General features: G+C 45.3%; 1 protein-coding gene across 2 annotated transcripts in view; it reads left to right on the top strand.

Moving 5' to 3' along the window:
• Positions 1–16,596, top strand: part of cacna1sa (calcium channel, voltage-dependent, L type, alpha 1S subunit, a) — a 227,286-nt gene that overhangs the window by 177,123 nt on the left and 33,567 nt on the right. For both annotated transcript variants that reach the window (XM_060845641.1, XM_060845640.1), the window contains 7 exons: positions 2,793–2,921; positions 3,753–3,818; positions 4,047–4,138; positions 4,435–4,594; positions 7,317–7,444; positions 8,117–8,213; positions 16,317–16,419. In XM_060845641.1, the coding sequence (XP_060701624.1) occupies positions 2,793–2,921; positions 3,753–3,818; positions 4,047–4,138; positions 4,435–4,594; positions 7,317–7,444; positions 8,117–8,213; positions 16,317–16,419 (775 nt within the window). The remainder of the gene's footprint in view (positions 1–2,792; positions 2,922–3,752; positions 3,819–4,046; positions 4,139–4,434; positions 4,595–7,316; positions 7,445–8,116; positions 8,214–16,316; positions 16,420–16,596) is intronic.

The raw sequence follows: 16,596 nt of genomic DNA, 5'->3' as shown, positions 1-16,596 counted from the left end.
CGGACATATGGGAAAATTTAGCATGGCCAATCCACCTAACCTGCACACCTTTGAACTGTTGGAAGAAACTGGATTAGAGTCATACCCATCCACAGGCCTGGTAAATGTTGTAATTGTAACAGCATCCACCATCTCCTCTGGCAGCTCATTCCATACACCCAAGCCCTCTGCCCCCCACACCCCAGGTCCCTTTTAAATCTTTTCCTTCTTGCCTTAAATCTATGCCCTCTAGTTTGGAATTCCTTACCTTGGGGAAAAGACCCAGTCTGTAATCTGTAAATATTTCTCCTGTTTAATTTGAAGGTGCCCTATAATAGATAGTCAAATTAGCAGCTATTTCCAACCAATGAACTTATGGTTTTCTTGTGATGTCATGTTGTTTTGTGCTAGGCCGCTGACCCTGGGCTTCAGTTTAACCTTTTCAAAAAAAACTCCCAGACTATGAGCCAAAGAAAAACAAGTAAAAAGCACCTCTTCCCCTCTGCACTGAATTCCCCATATACTCACTCAGTCTGTGTCTAACTCCGGATGTGATCCCTCCTTCCTGATTACTTGAAGCTTACTGACCTAAGTGTACTGGTCAGAGAGCAAGAGGCAAAGGGAGTGGTAATGGTTGTAGAGAGCTCCAGAGTTGTTAGAGTGGCTGTTAATGATAGCTGTCAAGCGTTTCAACTCTGCTGAATCTAAGCAGTGTCGTCTGTCATGATTGTGATGAGGTCAGTGAGCTGGACCTCGCAGAATATGAGTTCCCAGATTGGGGCTGTTAACCTGGTCCAATCAGGAAGTCCTGGCTGACAGATATAAACAAGAGTGACAGGGGTTCTGTTCAGTCTGAGAGCTGGTTCTGAGGAAGCCGGAGCTGTGGCAAGTATTACACACATGTAGATAAAGGGTGACTCGGTGATGGGATACCAGCCTCTGTGGAGTTATTTCATCATCAAACAGAAGACAGAGGTCATGATCTGAAGTTACGGAGTTGATCGTTTAAACTGCCAAAGGAAAATGAGGTGCTGTTCTTCCAGTTTGCTGGAATGCAGTGGCTGCCCTAGGATAGAAATGGTAGCCTGGGAGTGAGATGGTTTATTGAAATAGCAAGCAGCTGGGAATTCAGGGTCATTTCCTATAGACATGTGGAGGTGTACCACAAGCAGTCACCTAGTCTCCATTTGCTGTTGCCAATGCAAAGAAGACCACACTGCAAGCAGTGAATGCAGTTGACCAGATTGAAAGAAGTGCAAGTGAAACTTTGGAAGGTGAGGAAGGAGTGGGGGCATGTGTTACGCCTTCTGTGAAGGTGACGTGGGAGGGGGCTATGGTTTTAGGGGTGACTAAGGAGCGGACCATAGTATCACAGATGGAATGGAATGGTGATGGGGGAAGGAAGGATGAATTTGTTGTTGTATCCTGCTGGTGGCAGCAATTATGAAGGGTGATCTTTTGATTGCAGAGACTGGTGGAATGGAAAGTGAGCACAAGGAGGATCCTATTGTTGTTCTGAGAGGGAAGGGAAGGGAATGGGTATGGGCAGAAATGTAGGAGATGGATTGGACATGTCAACCACCTTGGGGAAATCCTCAACTGAGGTAAAGGAGGGCATCAGAGGCAGCCTGGTGGAAGGTGTGGATCTGCAGAACACGTGCAACAAAGATTGCAAAAATAGAATTTAGTCCTTGCAGGAAGCAGGGTTTGAGGATGTATAGTTTAGATAACTGTGTGAGTCAGTGGGTTCGTCATGAATATTGGTGACCAACCTTTCTGGTTAGCTCAGTTGGCTGGATGGCTGGTTCATGATGGAGAGTAGGTAAACTGCAGGGTTTGGTTCCCATTCAGGCTGAGGTCGCCATCAAAGTCCTCCCTCCTCACTGTCACCTGAGGCATGGTTAAGCTCAACACCAGTCGTCTCTCTGTAATGAGAGAACATCCCTGTGATCCTCTGAGACTATGGAGACTTTACTTACTGACTTACTTTAGTGAAACACTCCTTTATTATTAGTAAGTGCGCAGTCAACTGATCTAGAATCCCTTGGTTCCCCTCCTTTGCTGTTTTGGTATCACGTTGATTCCTGGCTTTCAGGCAGACACCAGGAGCAGGTGTACCTGTACCTTTTGCTCACATTGAAGTATGCTGGGTTTTCTGCCCCTGTTGGGATTGTTGGTGAGTGCCCTTAAGCCAGTGCCAATATTGGTGTATACCAGAGTGACAAGATTACTCACTGCCCACTCCCCAGGGCTTCCTGTCTGCACGTGCCATAAGTCCTCACCCCCTTCTTGATCCTTGCAGCCTCTCCTGAGATCTCAAACCCTGACTCTTTCCCTCAAGCCTTCAGTCAGTTCCCTAAAACTCACAGCCTCCCCTGAGCACTCATCACTTTTTCCTAACCCTCATCCCTTCCTCTCCCCCACTAATATTTTACGTGGCCACAGGTGAAAGTTTCTCTAACCATGTTCCTGTGAAGTACCTTGAGACACACATTGACATTATTTTGTGCAAGTTATTGTCATAGGAAAACACTTTGGGCTTTCTTGTGATTATGTAATCTGCCTCTCTCAATCACCCATTCCTGTTAGCCTCAATGGTTACCCAACCTCAACCTTCCTGGCCTCCACACCTTTCCCACCCTGTCCCGATCTGCCTTTATCCCTAGTTTTTTTGTATCTGATCTTACTGTCTCCATCAATGCCTTCCAACTCCCAGCCGCAGTCTCCTATTTGACCCTTAACTCATCCCTTGCAGTTTGCACACAGCCATACTCTCCCTTTTTGTAACCTGTGTTCTCTTGGTGATTTCTCAGGAGTCAGAGGATACTTCCCGTATCTCCATCTCCTTCTTCCGTCTGTTTCGTGTGATGCGCCTGGTCAAATTGCTGAGCAGAGGAGAGGGGGTTCGAACTTTGCTGTGGACGTTCATCAAGTCCTTCCAGGTATAAGAGCACAGCCGTGTGAGTCAATCACAGACTGAACTGCAAAAGGCCAATCAAATCAACTGTCAGCCAGTGACAAGCTTAGCAGCAAAGGAAGGAAACAATTAAAGACTGTAATAATCAGCAGTTCTGCGAGATCTGAGAGCAACTTATCCAAATGGTGAGAGATTGCAGAGCTCTGAGATACAGAGGGATCTGGGTGTCCTAGTGCATGAATTGCAAAAGGACAGCCTGCAGGGACCAAGTAATTGGAAAGCTTATAGAATGTTATCATATAACATGAGAGGGTTTGAATTTATAAGTAGAGAAATAAAACAACGAACTACCAAGGCTGGCAACCTGAAACAAATAGGTCTGGCAGCCTCTGTTGAGAGTAAAATGGAGTTAACATTTTGGGTTGAGTGTGTGTTAACCATGCCTCTGATCAGCTCAATATTATTGAATGGCAGGAGTCTGAGGGGGCTGACAGGTCTTCTCCTCCTCTTTGTTTGTATACACCTCCTCCTGATCGAAACAGTGACAGCTCCGTAAATGAGGCTGGCTGTGACCTAAAAGGATGGACATCCCGATGAGAGAATGGGATCAGATCTAGGGGACGGTTGGGAGCTGGGTCAGCACCAGACTTCTCACCATCTAGTGGATACATGCCTTCGGCCACAGAGCGTCGTGATCTGGCTTTTGCTGAAAAAGGACACATTTTGTCAAATTCTTGTGTCAAAAACTTTGGCAAAATCTTTCACAAGAAACATTGATGAGAAGCCTGAACACAATGTGTCTTTTTTCCCATTCTAGAGAGGAGTATTCAGTGCTTTTGTTGTTGTTTTCTGACAGGCTCTACCCTACGTGGCTCTGCTGATTGTGATGTTGTTCTTTATCTATGCTGTCATTGGGATGCAGGTAAGACACAGGCCCCATTAACCCCACATCCAGCTGAGGGAAGTGCTTATTAACCCTCTAATGTACATGTAGATTTCCACAAGTCTGTTCGTACTGTAAATGAATGCTGTACAAAGACCTTAATGCTGTCCATAAACCTTAATGCACCGTAATCTTGAAACCAAATTCTTTCTCAGCAATCCTGTAGAGACATCTCTCTCACCTCTGCCATCTTCTGTTGTTAATCAGGTCTTTGGTAAGATCGCCAATGTGGATGGAGCACAAATCAATCGCAATAATAACTTCCAGACTTTCCCACAAGCTGTGCTCCTGCTATTCAGGTGAGTGACTCCTTGCCCATTCACCCCTGACTGCCCTTTCACCCACCCGATTGACTGCCCCAACTCCTCCCTTCACCCCTGAATGACTGCCCCCACCACCCGTTGATAACTGCCCCCTTGCTCCCTGATTGCTCACTTACCCTGTGACTGGTTGTTCGGTGCTGTGACTAACACAGCCTCCTGACTGCCTGCTCCCTCCCACTTGACCCCTCACCCCAAATCTGACCATTCACCCTGAGCCTGAATGCCCATATGGTGTCCCCTGGAGTGGCTGATTGTATTGTTGTCATCTCTAGATGTGCCACAGGTGAAGCTTGGCAGGAGATCATGCTGGCCTGCCGACCTGGAAAACTCTGTGACCCTGAATCTGACTACGAGCCTGGCGAAGAGTACACCTGTGGAACCAACTTTGCTATTTTCTACTTCATCAGTTTTTACATGCTCTGTGCTTTCTTGGTAAGTGAGAATCACCCAGGAGTTCCCTCAATAAGGTGCACCTACAGAGACCAGGAAAATGTAATCTGGGGTTTGGATATAAGGTCAAAGAAACGGTTTATAACAGATAGTGAGTGCAGGTCAGGGCTGGGAGGTCACTGGTTACATAAGGCTCCAGCAAAGTTCAGATTGAAATCTTGCCCCTCCCCCCCACCCAACCAACAGACCTCTGATACAACTTAGAAACATAGACAATAGGAGTAGGAACAGGCCATTCAGCCCTTCAAGCCTATACCAGCATTCAATATGATCAAGGCTGATCGTGCAATCTCAGTATCTCGCTCCTGCTTTCTCTCCATACCCTCAATCCCTTTAGCCACAAGTTCCATGTTCAGCTCCCTCTTGAATCTATCTAATGAACTGGCCCCAACAGCTTCCTGTGGGAGAGAATTCCACAGGTTCACAACTCTCTGAGTGAAGAAATTCTTCCTCATCTCAGTCCTGAATGGCTTACCCCTTATTCTTAGACTGTGACCCCTAATTCTGGACCTTCCCAATAAAAAGGAACATTCTCCCTGCATTGAGCCTGCCCAGTCCCATCAGGATTTTATATGTTTCTCCTCATTTTTCTAAATTCCAGCGAGTACACACCAAATCGTCCCAGCCCTCCCTCACGTGTCAGTCCTGCCATCCCAGGAATCAGTCTGATGAACCTTCACTGGACTCCCTCAATAACCAGAAAGTCCTTCCTCAGACTAGGAGCCCACAGCAGCACACAATACTCATGGTGTGACCTCACCAAGGTCTGCAGCTTAACTGCAGCAAAACATTCCGACTCCTATACTCAAATCCTCTGGCCTGGCCTAATGGGAGGAGCGAAAGGATTGACTCCTATTCTATATACCACTGTCAGCAGATGATTAAGGCCCCTGAGAAGATGTAGGAAGGATTTACTGACAAGATTCCGGGACTGGAGGAGTCTGAATTGATACGAGGAGAAGCAGGGGTCAATTTTCAAGGCCAGAAGAGGTTAGCTTAATAGAGGTATTTCAAATGATTTAGTAGGGAATATAACAAGGCCTTGGCCTAGTTGCATTTTCACTGAACTGTTAATCCAAAGACCCAGGTAATGTCCTGAGGACTCAGGTTCAAATCCCAACACAGCAGATTTGGAATTAAAGGGATGACGATGAGTCCATTGTCAATTGTCAGAAAGACCCATCTGGTTCACTAGTGTCTTTTAGGGAAGGAAACTGCCATCCTAATCTGGTCTGGCCTACATGTGATTCCAGATCCTCATCAATTGGTTGACTCTTAACTGCCCTCTGGGCAATTAGAGATGGGCAATAAATACTGGCCTGGCCAGCACTGCTTCATCCTGTGAGTGAATTAAAAAAAACTCTTTCCAATGGCAGTAGAGTCAATGACCAAATGAGACAGAGTTAAATGAATTACCAAAAGTACCAGAGCAGGTTCAGTGGGCTAATTGGTGTCTCCAGAGATCACAGAGAACCGTGAGACAGACAGTCCAGTAAATGAGAAAAAAGGTCTGTAGGAAGATGGAAATAGATGGGCTCATGACATTGTGATTATGAGCTCTGGATGTTAAGTGTGACCATAGACTGGTTGGGTGAATGGATATGTGAAGAGTTTGTTCTCAGATTAGTTGCATTTGTTGTCCATCCCAGACTGTTCTGAGAAGGTGATAGTGAGCCATTTTCTCAAACCACCACAGTCTGTGGACTAAAGGGTTCACTGTTTGTCATAATATCTGAGCATGTGCTATGCCCTAATGACACCAGATTATATAGAATTGCAATTTTAGTGTGTACGGAGTAGGTCCCAGAGTAGATTACAATGCAGATTGCTGGTGTAACGTTCCTGCTAGAGAGTTCCCAGTGTAAGGTTCCCTGTGTAGGGTTCCTGGGGTAAGGTTTCAGGTATAGGTTCCCAGTGTAGGATTCGCAGTGCAGGGTTCTTGGTATAATGATCACTCTGTAGGTTTACCCGTGTATGTTCCTAGTATAGGCCTTGTGATGTAGTGATTCCAGTATGGATCTCATGATGTAGGGATCCCAGTGTAACATGCCTTCTTTACAGTCCCAGAGTAGGACTTTCACTGTATGTTCCTTCTGGTGTAAGGTTTTGATTCTTAGTTAGGGATTCTGATAAGGGTTCCCAATGTATGATTCACAGGGTTCCAAATGTAAGTTCCAGGTCTGAGATTACTGGAGTAGGTTCCACATCTGAGGTTCCTGGTGTAGGTTCCAGGTCTGAGATTCCCGGTGTAGGTTCCTAGTGTGAGGATTCCAATATGAGTTCCTGGTGTAGGGTTCACAGTGCAGTGTTCCTGGTGTAAGGTTCCCATTGGAGGTTTCCCAGTGCAGGCTTCCTGGTGCAGTGTTCCCTCTGTAGAGTTCCCGTTGTGGGTCCCCAGTGTAGGTCTCATAGTGTAAGTTCCTACACAGGGTTTGTAGTGTCGGGTTCCTATCGTAGGTTTCGAGGGTAGAGTTCTCAGTGTAGAATTCCTGGTGTAGGGTTACCTAAGCAGGTTCATGGTGTAGGGCTCAGTATATTCACTCAATTAGAGAGGACTCAGTCCCATGCAATGAGCTTGGTGCCTGCATTGTTCATTAAACAGTGTGCCATGTATTAGATACTGCGTTATACATTACACGTTGTGCCATACATTATACACTGTTGCACACTGCACCTTATATTAAGTAGTGTTATCCTTTTTCAGATTATTAACCTGTTTGTAGCTGTAATTATGGACAACTTTGATTACCTGACACGTGATTGGTCCATTCTGGGCCCTCATCACCTGGATGAATTTAAGAGGATTTGGGCCGAGTATGATCCTGAGGCCAAGTAAGTTGGTTGAATACACGCTCAGACACACTCACGGGGAAAATCTCATACAAACATGCTGCAAAAACAAATTCTCTCTCACACACTCAGGCACACACTCACAGACACATGTACAAACATTTGTTATGTATAAATTTACGCGCATTCTTATACACAATCATAGACACACACTCTCACAGACACTCGCTATCTCACACAGGAACAAATACTGTACATATTTGATGAACACCACACTGTCAGACACCCACACTCTTAGGCATACACCATACTCTCAGGTGCGCGCGCACACACACACACACACACACACACACATTCACTCATACACACACACACACACACACACACACACACACACACACACACACACACACACACACACACACACACACACACACACTCACTCACTCACTCACTCATACAAACACACATCATTCACAGCCACACACCATGCTTTTATACATACACTGCTTGCAGACACACACACACACCACACTCATAGACACACTCTGTTTCACACACAGACACACTCTGTTACACACACCACACTCACAGACACACTCTGTTTCACACATAGACACACACACCACACTCACAGACACACTCTGTTTCACACACAGACACACCCAGTCAGGCACATGCTTATTCGATGATTTTCTTGATCATTCGCCACAGGGGACGGATCAAACACCTGGATGTTGTGACATTGCTCCGTCGCATTCAGCCTCCTCTGGGCTTTGGCAAATTCTGCCCTCACCGCGTGGCCTGTAAGGTAGGATTCAGCCAGACTGAGCTCCTTTTGTTCATTCACTACATGACTGGTTGGCTGGGCGGTGAATCGTGGTCCAGCGGTTGCAGATGTGTTAGTACAATTAGCAGCTCCTTCTAAATTTAGAAACATTAACATGATTCTCTAAAAACCCAGGAAAATGATTTCGGGGATGTTTATTAATGTTGGATGTTCAAGTCAAGGTGTTGTGAAGACACTGTTTTTTTTCTCTCACCACAGTTCCTGCATGATCCAGTGAGTATTTTCTACATTTACTGCTTTGATTTCAGATTTCCAACTTTTATGGTAATGTTTAATTCACTGCCACTTCTTATCCAGGAATTCCCACCTTGAAGAGGTTCTGCCCTTCACTGCAGTGGTGTGTCCATTGTCTCTTCGAGTTTGTTTGTCTTCATTGGTTCCTCATTTTTCCTCATGTTTGATCAGATATCAAGAAAAACCCATGTCCACACCCATAGCACTTTCCTAATTATATGGACCAGGTCAGACCCCCTCAAAACAGTGGCTCAGTGGTTAGCACTGCTGCCTCACGGCACCAGGCAACCGGGTATGATTCCAGCCACAGGTGACTGTCTGTGTGGAATTTACACATTCTCCCCGTGTCTGCATGGGTTTCCTCCCACTGGGTGCTCCAGTTTCCTCCCACAGTTCAAAGATGTGCAGGTTAGGTGAATTTGCCATGGTATATTGCACATAGTGTCCAGGGATGTGTAGGTTATTATTAGGAAATGCAGGGTTACAGGGGGTTGAGTCTGGGTGTTATGCTCTGCAGAGAGTTGATGTGGACTTGTTGGACCGAATAGCCTGTTTTCACACAGTAGGGATTCTATTAAAAAGATTTTTGAAGAGGGTAGCCCAGACCCTAATTTTTCCACTTGTTTTAAGCAGGTGTAAAGTGGATATTCCAGGATTGATGCAGCTGGCCTAACCACTCAGTTTTAAACAAAACAGAATTTATTTACAGACTACTGAATGAAACATGAACAAAAGAACCGAATTTAGAATAAACCCAGTCGACTCTATCGCAACTTAATGATGCTGTTCCAAATACTTGCAACAATCCCCATAAACACCCCCTTGGCAAAAAAGGCAAAATCAAACGCAGGTTCTTAAAGGAGATATGCCAGAGAGGTGAGTTTTGAAAAGATTTGTAGGTCAGGTTGAGGTTCTAGATGTAGGTTTGCTCCCTGAGCTGGGAGGTTAATTTCCAGACATTTCGTCACCCTACTAGGTAACATCTTCAGTGGTGAAAATGTGTTGCTGGTTAAAGCATGAAACGTCGAATTTCCTGTTCCTTGGATGCTGCCTGACCTGCTGTGCTTTAACCAGCAACACATTTTCAGCTCTGATCTCCAGCATCTGCAGACCTCACTTTTTACTCGAACATCTTCAGTGGGCCTCAGGTACATGATTCCTGCTTTCTATGTATATGTTTGGGTTTCTTTGGGTTGGTGATGTCATTTCCTGTTCTTTTTTCTCAGGGGTGGTAGATGGGGTCTAACTCGATGTGTTTGTTGATAGAATTCGAGTTGGAATGCCGTGCTTCTAGTGATCTTGGGGGATTTTCATATGCAGGTAAACTGGGAAAACCAGGTTGGTAGTGGATTGCAAGAAAAGGAATTTGTGGAATGTCTGTGCGATGGCTTTTTGAAGCAGCTTGTGGTGGAGTCCACAAAGGAGCAGGTGATGCTGGATTTAGTGTTGTGCAGTGAGGCAAACCTGATAAGGGAGCTTAGGGTGAAGGAACCCTTATGAAGCATGATCATAATATGATTATATTTGCTCTGCAATTCGAGAGGGAGAAGATAGAATCAGAGGTAACGGTTTTACGGCTGAGTAAAAGTAAGTACAGAGGCACGATGGAGGAGCTGGGTAGAATTGACTGGGAGAGAGCAGCCTAGCAGGAAAGACAGTGGAACAGCAACGGCAGGGGTTTCTGGGAGTAATTCAGGAGACACAGCAGAGATTCATCCCGAGGGAAAAGAAGCATGGTACAGGGAGGATGAGGCAACCGTGGCTGACCAGGGAAGTGAGGGGATAGCACAAAAACTAAAGAGAAAGCATAATGTGGCAAAGGGTAGTTGGAAACTGGAGGATTGAGAAGCTTACAAAGACCAACAGAGGTCAACAACAAAAGAAATAGGAGAGAAAAGATTAAATACGAGGGTAAGCTAGCCAGTAACATAAAGGAAGACTTTAAGACTTTCCTTAGACATATAAAGGGCAAAGGAGAGGCAAAAGTGGATATTGGGCTGGAGAGATAGTAGTGGGGAACAAGGAAATGGCTGAGGAGCTAAATAATTACTTTGTGTCAGTCTTCATGGTGGAAGACACAAATAATATCTCAAAAATTCAAGAGATGAGTATGGTGGTCAGAACCAAGGAGAAGGCATTAGAAAGACTGAATGGCCTGAAGGTGGATAAATAACCTGGATCAGATGGACTGCACCCCAGAATTTGAAAGGAGATAGCTGAAGAGATTGTGGGGGTGTGGGTGTTGATCTTTCAGGAATCGTTGGAATCAGGGAGGGTCCCAGAGGACTGGAAAATCGCAAACGCTTTAAAAAGGAGTAAGGCAGAAGACGGAAAATTACAGACCAATTAGCCTATCCTCGGTCATGGGTAAGATCCTGGAATCTGTTGTGAAGGATGAGATTTCTGAAAACTTGGAAGTTATGGTAAAATAGGGCAAAGTTAGCACAGTATCAACAAAGGGATGTCATACCTGACAAATCTGTTAGAATTCTTTGAGGAGGGAATGAGCAGGTTAGACCAAGGAGAGCCAATGGATGTTATCTACCTGGACTTCAAGAAGGCCTTTGACAAGGGGCCACACAGGAAGCTTCTGAGTAAGATATGGGCCCATGGTGTCAGAGGCAAGGTGCTAGCATTGATAGAAGTTTGGCTGTCTGGCAGAAGGCAGAGAGTGGGAATGAAGGGGCCCTTCCCAGGATGGCAGCTGGTGACAAGTGGTGTTCCACAAGGGTCAGTGTTAGGACCACAACATTTCACTTTATACATAAGACCTAGATGAAGGAACTGAGGGCATTCTGACTAGGTTTGTAGATGATACAAAGATAGTAGAGGGACAGGTAGCATTGCGGTTATGAAGAGGCTGCAGAAGGATTTGGACAGGTTAGGAGAGTGGACAAGGATGTGGCAGATGGAGTATAATGTGGGGAAGTGTGAGGTCATGCACCTTGGTTGGAAGAGTAGAGGCATGGAATATTTTCTAAATGGGGAGAAAATTCAGAAGAAATTTGAGAGCTCCAGATCAGTTTTAGTCTCTAAGGTAAACTTGCAGGTTGAGTCAGTAATTAGGAAGACAAATACAATGTTGGCAATTATTTTGAGAGGACTTGAATATAAAAGCAGGGATGTACGCCTGACGCTGTATAAGGCTCTGGTCAGATCACATTCGGAGTATTGCGCACAGTTTTGGGCCCCATATCTCAGGAAGGATGTACTGGCCCTGGAGTGTGTTCAGAGGAGGTTCACAAGAATGATCTCAGGAATGAAAAGCTTAACATATGAGGAACGTTTGAAGATTCTGGGTCTATACCCGATGGAGGTTAGAAGGATGTGGGAGGATCTAATTGAAACATGCAGAATACTGAACGACCTAAATAGAGTGGATGTTGGAAAAATGTTTCCATTGATAGGAGAGACTAAGACCTGAGGGTAGAGCCTTTGAGTAAAGGGACGACCTTTTAAGATGGAGATAAAGAGAAATATCTTAAGCCAGAGAGTGGGGAATCTATGGAATTCATTGCCACAGAAGGCATTGAGTATATTTAAGACTGAGATAGATAGGTTCTTGATTGTCAAGGGAATCAAGGGTTACAGGGAGAAAGCAGGAGAATGGAGTTGAGAACCTTGTTAGCCATGATTGAATGGCGGAGTAGACTCGATGGGGTGAATGACCTAATTTCAATTCCTTTGTCTTATGGTCTTATAATTATAGATATATCCAAGACATTAAACATTCTTGAATCACTGTCCTCGCTGCTTCCTCAGATGAACTGTCAATGTGCCACCACATGATCACTATTAATCACTGCCTTAAGCAGCACCAACTTACCCTGTGTCACAGCTTTTCTCCAACAGGTTCCCTTCATCCTTCACCTCATCCGATACTTAAACAATCCATTTTTTATCTTCCTTTCACATTTTAATTATCACAAGATTCACCAGCCTGTGAGTATTATATGGAACTGTGCCCCTCTGGAACCTACCTTTCCTTCCCTCTGACCCCATCCCTTTTACTGATCACCCCCCATGCTGGGTATTAATGACACCCTGTGACCTTCTCACTGACTGACTTGGTCCTCAGCAAATCTCTAAGTTTCATTTTGGTACACTCACATTTCAGCCTCAGCACAATGCTGAGCTCCTTTACCTCTGCTTCTGTGTTCAGTTCCTCGACCAGTAGTCCTCCCTTTTACCCACCTTCACAATTCTCCCTCCCTGCATCCCTTTCTCTGACCTTGCACCCTCTTGGATGATTTGATTGAGAAATTAAAATGGACCAGCCATTACAGGACCACGGCTGAGAACGCTATATGAGCATATTGGACATTTAAGAGGGACAGACAAGAAGGAAAAGGAGGTGGGATAGGTACAACAGTAAGGAATGATTTTGGATCAGAAGAATAATGCGTGTGATCTGTTTGGGTGGAGCTAAGAAACAGCAAGGGCCAGCAGATATTGGTTGGAATTATTTCTAGGCCACCAAGTAGTAGTAGTAGTAGTGTGAGGTATTAATCAGGAGATAAGAGAAATATATAGCATGGATAATAGAGTTATCTTTGAGTGACTTCAATCTCCTTATGGACTGGGCAAAGCAATTGAGCACTAAAGCTGTGGAGGATGAGTTACTCAGAGTCATATAGCATAGCAACAAACCCTTTGGTCCATCACATCAGTGTTGACCAACAAACACCAAACTGCACAAATGCCAATTCCCTGCTTTTGGTCCATAGACTGCTATGCCTTGTCATTTTAAGTGCTCATTCAGATGCTTCCTAAATGCTGCTCCACCACCCTCTCAGGTAGCACATTGCCTATTTCTACCACCTTGTGTTTGAACAATTTTTCCCCAGATCTCTTCTAAACCACTCCTCACCTTAAACTAATGCACATCTGCCATGGGGTAGAGATTCCAAGTTCGACTCTGTGTATGCCTCTCATAATTCTCTATACCTCAATCAGACGTCCCCCTCAGCCTCCTCTGCCCCAAGAAAAGCAAAGCCAGTTGATCTCATAACTGAGACTTTCTATCCCAGGCAAAATCCTGAGGAAATCCTGCAACATTCCACTGCAATCACATCACGTCCTTCCTATTGTGGTGACCAGGACTGCACACAGTATTCCATCTGTGGCTAACCAATATTTTATAAGGTTGAAACAAGACTTATTTGCTCCTATATTCTACACCTTGGCTAATGAAGGCAAGCATCCTGTATGCCTTCTTCACCACCCTGTCTAGCTGAGCTGACACCTTCAAGGATCTATGGACTAGTACACCAAGTTCCCTTTGTTCCTCAGTACTCCAGAGAGACCCACCATTCATTATGTATATCCTTCCCTTATGAGACCTCCCAAATTGCATCACCTTGCATTTATATGAATTAAATTCCATCTGCCATTGGTCTGTCCAATTTAGCAGCTGATCAATATCAGTCTGTAGCCTGAGACCATCCTTCTCACTATCAAGAACATCTCCAGTTTTCTTGTCATCTGCAAATTTAGTAATTAAACCTTCTACATTGACATCCAAGTCATTAATAATGTACATAGCAAGGGTTCCAACACCAATCCCTATGGTACAACACTGGTCACAAGCTTCCAGTCACAAAAACAACCCCTTGCCTCCTATTTCTAAACCAATTTTGGATCCAGTTTGCCAATTTGCATTGGATCCCATGGGACTTTACCTTTTGGAACAGCCTTCTGTGTGGGACTGTGTCAAAGGCCTTACTGAAGTCTGTTACAATATCAACTGCACTACCCTCATCAATATATTCCATCACCTTTTGAAAACTCTATTATTCAGGATCTCCCTCTAACGAATCTGTGCTGACTATTCCTGATCAGTGGTTAGCACTGCTGCCTCACAGCGCCAGGGATTCGAGTTCAAATCCCGTCTCGGGCAACTGTCTGTGTGGAGTTCGCCCTGTGTCTGCGTGGGTTTCCTCCGGGTGCTTTGGTTTCCTCCCACAGTCTAAAGGTGTGTAGGTCAGGTGAATTGGCCATGCTAACTTGTCCGTAGTGTTCAAGGATGTGTAGACTAGGTGTGTTAGTCAGGGGTAATGTAGGGAGTGGGTCTGGGTGGCATACTGTAGAGATTCTATGGAATTCCAAGGTTGAGGAAGATGAGTACAGGTGGAATTATAGGAATTGAATTATAGGACTATGGTGAAACACACAAAAAAAAACCCAAAATACTGAAGAAATTCAGCAGGTCTGGCAGCATCTGTGAAGACAAAACAGAGTTAACCTTTTGAGTCCAGTGACCCTTCTTTGGAACAGCTCTGGACATTGCTGGGATATGGTGAAATGTGTGCCAGGATCGGACAAGAAGCCTGGCTCAGCCCATCTCAATGTCAGGAACCTCTCACTTCATTGTTTATGCTTTTCCCAAATAGTGGGGTGAGATTATGATGAGGCAGTGGTGAGATCCTAATTGACAGGGATTATTGATTGTTAAATGCTTTGTCAATACAACTCACGTCATTAGAGTCATAGAGTTGTACAGCACGGAAACAGACTCTTTGGTCCAACTCGTCCATGCCGACCAGATATCCCAACCCAATCTAATCCCATTTGCCAGCATTTGGCCCATATCCCTCTAAACCCTTCCTATTCATATACCCATCCAGCTGCCTTTTAAATGCTGTAACAGTCTCCACCACTTCCTCTGGCAGCTCATTTCATACATGTACCATCGTCTGTGTGAAAAAGTTTGCCCCTTAGGTCTCTTTTATATCTTTCCCCTCTCACCCTAAACCAATGCCCTTTAGTTCTGGACTCTCCCACCCCAGAGAAAAGACATTGCCCATTTACCCTTTCCATGACCTTCATGACTTTATAAGCTTCCATAACATCACCCCTCAGCCTTCGATGTTCCAGGGAAAACACACCAGGCTATTCACTCTTTCCCCACAGCTCAAATTCTCCAACCCTGGCAATATCCTTGTAAATCTTTTCTGAACCCTTTTCAAGTTTCACAACATCCTTCTGATAGGAAGGAGACCAGAATGTTTAGATTAGATTAGATTACTTACAGTGTGGAAACAGGCCCTTCGGCCCAACAAGTCCACACCGACCCGCCGAAGCGCAACCCACCCATACCCCTTACCTAACACTACGGGCAATTTAGCATGGCCAATTCACCTGACCCGCACATCTTTGGACTGTGGGAGGAAACCGGAGCACCCGGAGGAAACCCACGCAGACACGGGGAGAACGTGCAAACTCCACACAGTCAGTCGCCTGAGGTGGGAATTGAACCCAGGTCCCTGGCGCTGTGAGGCAGCAGTGCTAACCACTGTGCCACCGTGCCAATGTCTTCCTCAACTTGCCAAACAAGCTCAGTGTCGGGAAAATGCGAGATGGAAACCAGAATGGGTACTGTACTTGGTGGATTCAGCTCACCACTTGCTCTGAATGACCTCTACATTGGCTGTGACCACATTGCATGATCCATGGACACTAAGCACCCTTCCTTCCTGGACATTGGCATGTGGCATCCAGCAATCCTTTTGAACTATGGTGGCACCTCTCCAATGCACTGGCTTCCCTTGCAGGGTAGACCAGCAAGGGACACCTTTTGCTGAGGCACAGGATCCCAGCTCAAGGTCCAAGCAGTATCTCAAAGCTCTTTCCTTGCTGCCTTAGCTCTAGCTCTGTTAGTGTTTCCTGGCATCCCAGGGCATGTACAGCTTCCCCTTCCATGCTGTCACGGGAGTTTTCACATCCACCTGAACAGTTGATGCATTTTTCTGAGCTCCAGTTTGTGTAGTGTTTTTCTGAGTTTACTGACCCTCCTACTGCTGACCTCTCCATTCTCTGTATCTTCCCCAGCGTTTGGTGTCTATGAACATGCCCATGAACAGTGATGGCACAGTCACCTTCAATGCCACGCTCTTTGCCCTGGTACGAACAGCTCTGAAAATTAAAACTGAAGGTAGGAGAACTTGTGCTGATGGTGAACATCTCTTGGGTGTAAACTGACAAAGGCAGTTAAAGATGAAGCAAGGCTATTTAGGAGATTGCTTGTTGACCCATTCCTACTGAGTATGGGCTTGTGATATGGTTGTGAGCCCACAGTATCAGAACTAGAAACAGCAGGGTTTCCATCAGG

The sequence above is a fragment of the Hemiscyllium ocellatum genome, chromosome 26 (genome assembly GCF_020745735.1).
Source record: "Hemiscyllium ocellatum isolate sHemOce1 chromosome 26, sHemOce1.pat.X.cur, whole genome shotgun sequence".
Taxonomy (NCBI): Eukaryota; Metazoa; Chordata; class Chondrichthyes; order Orectolobiformes; family Hemiscylliidae; genus Hemiscyllium; species Hemiscyllium ocellatum.
This window is presented reverse-complemented; position numbering and strand designations above follow the sequence as displayed.